Here is a 6,000-nt window from a genome sequence, read left to right as displayed (position 1 = left end):
AGCAGTGTCTTCGTCGTATTCGTATTTATTATTCAGAAGTAAAAATCAGCAGGGTTTTTAGATACACGGGAAATCGAAGAATAGGACACATGAATGAAAAATGTCAACAAAAAAACGAGAATAACATTCTAGAATATGCAGTATTTCATTTAGAAAAAGGCTGAGTACATTTTTTGCTTCTGTGTGCTTAAATGGTATGTGTACGTCACGCTATAGCGTGTCACGTGACAATGTGTAGTTTCAAGATGGCTACGGAGGATCTCCCATCTCAATTTGATGTTGTCATTCTCGGAACAGGTACGAAATGCCTACATTAATATGATCATTTTTAATGGTTGGCTCTCCAGACGTGTATTTTGTGTCCGGTTTCGCTATGGAAAATGGGTGTAGGATGACAGTGTCTGTGTATTGCTACATACACAGCGACATCTTAACGCTAAAGCTAATGTGTGTTTTGACATAATATGATGAGGAACGGCATTTATATATTTCATTTGACAGTCATTTCACTGTTAAAATGTGTGATAGGACGGAAACGGAAAGATAGAGGAAAATAAATCCCAGAATAGCGTGTGACAGGCTGGTCATGAATGAGAGATGCTGAATCACAGATGAGTTGGAGAAGGTGATGGAGGAACATTGAATTCACTGTGTTCATTCTGTCTGTCACTGTCCTATTCCTAAGTCTAGTTACTTCATAACTGTGGATCATAATACTGTCTGTTTTGATTCGTTGCTTAAATCTTAAGTTGGCCGTTTTGAACAGATACTTTCTGAAGTACAAGCATATGGCTCAATATTAACTAGTTGTTTAGTAGCATTCATATTACTAGGATATATTGGCTGTTTATTAGTACTTATAAAAGCACATATTAAAGCGTTATTCTGCATGACCATATTCTACACCCCTTAATTCTACTCAATACCTAAACTTAACAACTAACGTTACCTTACTATTAATATAAGCATTAAAATTAGGAGTTTGAGGCAAAAGTCGTAGTTAATAGTGAGAATTGGACCATAATCTAAAGTGTGACCATAATATTAATAACAACTGTGTATTGTCTATTGTCAATATAAAAACATCTGCAATTCTCCAAACTTGATGCAAATTATTATGAGCACTTGTTATTTCCAACAGGTGTCAACAGTTATTATTAAAAATATTACAGTTTTTCACAAATGCTAAGACACATTTCTTGAAACCTTCACCAATTTTCTTAAAACATTAAAGGGGTGGTTGATTATGATTTCACTTTTCTAACTTTAGTTAGTGTGTAATGTTGCTGTTTGAGCACAAACAACATTTGTAAAGTTACAACGCTCAAAGTTCAAAGCAAAGGAATATATTTGCTTTTAAAGAAATCGTTTTTTAAGGACAACAACAAACGGCTGGCAGGGACTACACAACATTCCCCCCGGGTTAGTGACATCACTAACCCTAAAATTTTCATAAACCCCACAAACATTCAGTCCATGTTGAGAAGAGGAAGAGTTGTTGTAGTAAAGCACATTTGAGAGTTCAAGCTAAAGCTGTCGCATCCGTCTTTTCACATGCAATATAGTACGAAACACATATCATGTCACTCTGATGAGCATCTTGAACAGTTCCCGCACAAGCGATTTATAGATTACCATGACAGGATATGCTAATCAATGACTTGAAGATAGTTAACTCCACATCAGCAACATAAATTCATCAACTTACCATTCAGAAACGTCCTGTTGCAATCTACATGTTGTCACTTCTTGAGTCTCTCCATCATAATCCGACTCTGGTTTGAACATAAAAGGCCGAACAGTTTCTGACATATTAATGCTTGTCTGCGTGAGGTAATCGGAGCTGCTAACACACACATGCACACACTCTTGAAGCTCCGCCCCCTGTGCGGGAGCACTAGCTCATTTGCATTTAAAGGGACACACACGAAACAATGCGTTTTTGCTCACTCTCAAAAAGGGACAACTTCAACATGCTATAAAAAATTATCCAAATTTTCAAACTAAACTCACAAAACCATTGATCAAACAATTGCTTAAAAACTGTTTTACCGGTACTCAAAATCAAACAATGCTTTCAGATCATACACACGAGTAAGAAAAATAAGCACAATAGATCATTCATTAGACACTACATCGAAAATTGGAGAACACAGCATCCAGAACGTTACAGGAAAAAAAAATTAGCTAGCTATATACAGCTATATACTATACACTGCAAGTATACTTTAGTATTGTACTGAATAGTGAATAGTAGGCCTATTGAATGTCTGTATATTTAGCACTTGCATATACTGTAAAAATACAGCAGTCTAACTGCAAAAGCCAAAAAGGTCAAATAAAACTCTAAATGAAAAGCATTTTACGGTACACTCATATACTGTAAGTTGTGCAACTGCAAAATCAAGGTCAATGAGAGATTGATTCTGCTTCTGCTTCATGTCGTCCTGCTGGCTCTGGCCTGAGTCCACATCACAGGCAATGATGTCTCATGCCAGACGAAGGGAAAACCTTCTAGTCTGACACATCCAGCCTTGACAACACTGTCCATGTTCTTTCTCATCCTCTTCCTCCTCTAATCTTACACATACTCTTCCTCCTCTCCCTCTCAGATTGTTTCCATCTATTGTTCGTATCATCATTCAGTGTTTGAACTGGCTCATTTCATACATTTGGTTTGATCACATCATTGGAAATATGTGTGAACCATTTTGAATTGTTGTGTGTGACGATGACAACTGTGTTGGAGGAGTCGTGTTTAACATTTGCCTCTTGTGTTTAGTGTTTTGCGACACAAATTTATCAGTGTGAGAATGTGTTTAGAGTTTTGCAAAAAGAGTGCAGGAGATTTGCAAACAGTGTCTAACTGCCTGAACTTGTTTAAGATTTTGCAGAAATTGCGATTTATTCGACTAAAATTGAGTTTAGTGTTTTAGCAATTCAGAAAAACTGTAATTATATTGCTAATTTTGTCTATATTGTTTTGATTTTTTGTCGATTGACTGTATAAAACATCTGAAATTCACCAAATCTGATGCAAATTGCTAAGAATTATAACATTTATTATTATTAACACTATAATATATATATAATTTGAGTAACAACTTTGTGTTGTCTATTGTCAATATAAAAAACATCTGAAATTCTCTAAACCTTATGCCACTAATAATAATAATAATAATAATAATAATATTAATTATTATTATTATTATTATTAACTTGTTATTTCCAACCGTTACTATTACAAATATACATTTTTTTGTCTATTGACTTTATAAAACATCTGAAATCCTCCAAATCTGATGCAAGTGGCAAATAATAATAATGAAATGTATTATTATTATAATTATTAATAATTTTATTAACAAATTTGTCTATTGTCAATATAAAAACATCTGAAATTCTCAGAATCTGATTCAAATGGCAATTATTATTATTATTATTATGCATACATATTATTTATTTACAACAAAAATTACAATTAATAACAACTTTATTCTCTCTTCACTGCCTGTTAGACCTAAAAGCGAATAATAATAATAATAATAATAATAAATAATATTATCAATAAGTATTAGGCCTATTAATAATAATTTGATAATTTAATAAAATGTTGCTTCAAGCTGTAAAAAGAGATCTAATAATTTCTGATGACTGAAGTCAAAGTCAGTTTTTGTAAGTATTTTAGTCAGAAACTTTTTATTCAAAGCAATTTGCAATTATTACAGGATTACTGTAATCTGTGAATTTGCAGGGATCAAACCAGAACCCATTGAGAACCCAGAATGAACAGTGAGTTTCACAGTGGCCAGTCCTAGTTTAACATTCCCTGGTCTAGAGTTTAGCCCTACTTTGAGTGCAGCAGTGCTTTAAAGTAGCGCACATAAACCAGTTTGTGGTTCAACAGAACTGGAGCTGACCCTGACTCTGTGACCTGCTTCAAACCCAGCAGTGAATTGTAGGTTTGTGCTTCGGATACTTTACTGGACCGCGTGGTGCAGCTCGAGTCCCCTGGAATGATACTGTCCTCGTTCTCTCCTGTGTCCTGATTCAAAGCGCAGAAGTGTGTTTATATGCAGGCCAGATCCTCAGGACAGTGCTGAAGCCAGCGGGAGATGAAGTTTCTCCCCGGTGCGGGGCATTGTTCTTCACAACAGGGAGGAGAGGTAGATGGGTAAAAAAGAAAAGAGGGGTTAGTGCGATTGCTAAGAGCAACGTTCTCGTGCTGTGATTGATGGTGTGCAAATGAATATATCTGGCCCACTTCTGGTTCCGCTCATGCAAAACCACCAGAGCCAGTTGGTCCCAAGGCTACCGGTGACACGGGGACACTCACAGCTTGGACTATTTCTGCTCAGACTCTGTTCCGTGTCAAGGTTGCTCAGACAAGCGTGCTTGTCCCAGACTCCCTAGTTACCCCCGTTTTTTGCTGCTGGATACAGGCACAAATGGGGATATGGACAGGGAGCAGTTGTTAATGAATACTGCGGCCCTCATAACGATGCCTGCTAGACCCTCTGACTGTGTGAAGGACTGCGTTCCCGTCGGTCGCGCCCCGTCAGCTGGTGAACTCGCACCTGACCCGGCCGTCCCCAGAGAGTCCACTCTCAGGCTCGGCTGAGGTAGGAGCAGATGCCTGTGGACCTTTTCCTTTTTTTTTTTTTTTTTTACATTGTTTGGCTCAAAGGCCCACAGTGAAATAGAATAATCAAGAACAAAACAGCAAACTGAAATTCCCCCTGGCTTCAGGGTATTTTGCTGCAGTTGGTGTAGTGCGGTGTCTAAAGCTGATCAGGTTCAATGGATGACTCCAAAAATCAGTTTTCATATTACAAATGCTTTTATATATCTACAGAATGCATTTCTCTAATGGTTTTCAACTTTTTGTATATGTTATACCCCAAAATTAAAGGCACACTATGCAAGATTTGTACCTTAATATAACAGCTTCGAAATCATTTCTATGGTAAATGAACTCTTATTAGGCCGAATTATCCCGATAGCAAAGCAAGGGGGGCAATGCAGCAATGCAGGTTTGAGAGGTGGCGCCCCTACAAATCTCGCGAGAATCACGACTTGCTTTACGGCACAACGTCACATACATCAACAACATATGAAGCAGCCTCTATGGAAGACGCTAGCACGCATTTCAGATGTGAATCATTGCAGAGTCAACGAAGAAAGCGCGGTCAGAAGAGTGCAGAGATAGCTCTGCGTGAGTGGTATTTACGACAGTAAATCGTAAATTTACTGTGGTATTTATGACAGACTCTAGGGGTCGCTGTTTGAGAAAAACGGAAACTGCATAGTGTGCCTTTAACCTAAGAAATTAACCTGGAGCTTATAGACGTATAAAGACTTGTTTAAAAACACTCGAGTTACAGGCTTTTAGGAACTGGCCACCAGGGTGGTTCCTCTAGGGCCATTCAACAACGTGAACTACTAGAGAATGGAGGACGCAGTGATCAGAGCTGTGTTTTTGTTGTGTGACGTGGGATTCATGATAACGGAGATATAAGATATGCGATGAAAAGAGCTAATAGAAGGGCTAAGAGACGAAATCTCCTGTGACAAGTAACTTTCGGCGCTACATCATTTGGGGCTTTCGCACCGGAAAGGAACCTTTTCATAGTTACAAGAACTATTGGGGGAAGTACCCGTATTTTGGCGTGTTCGCACCGCAGGAACTAGAAACGATTTTAGTTGTAGGAACTCCTTTTGGAGGAACTATTTTAGCTCCTACTTCAGAGTAGGGTCTAAACCAGCACTGTAGGAACTCTGTCCGTGACGTTAGTGTACACTGATTGGCCAAAGGCGCCGGACTTTTTTTTTTTTTTTTTTAAAGCTTTGTAAACACACATATTATAGACTATATATTTAATCCACAAACTAACTCTACGAACATGGAAAACAGTGATAGATGGGCCTCTCAACCTTTACGCTGAGGAGAAAATCCAACACAACTTTGAGGAGACCAAGCGAAACATGATTATGTATTTC

The 6,000-nt window shown here is 37.8% G+C and overlaps 1 protein-coding gene across 1 annotated transcript in view; it reads left to right on the top strand.

Moving 5' to 3' along the window:
* Nucleotides 1-225: 225 nt before the first annotated feature.
* chm (CHM Rab escort protein) overlaps nt 226-6,000 on the top strand; it is a 74,818-nt gene continuing 69,043 nt past the window's right edge. The window contains exon 1 of the mRNA XM_084387109.1: nt 226-297. Within this exon, the coding sequence (XP_084243235.1) occupies nt 231-297 (67 nt within the window). The 5' untranslated portion in view covers nt 226-230. The remainder of the gene's footprint in view (nt 298-6,000) is intronic.

This window comes from Rutilus rutilus (genome assembly GCF_951802725.1).
Source record: "Rutilus rutilus genome assembly, chromosome: 18".
NCBI lineage: Eukaryota > Metazoa > Chordata > Actinopteri > Cypriniformes > Leuciscidae > Rutilus > Rutilus rutilus.
The sequence above is the reverse complement of the archived record's forward strand: the minus strand, read 5'-3'. Positions and strand labels throughout refer to the sequence as shown.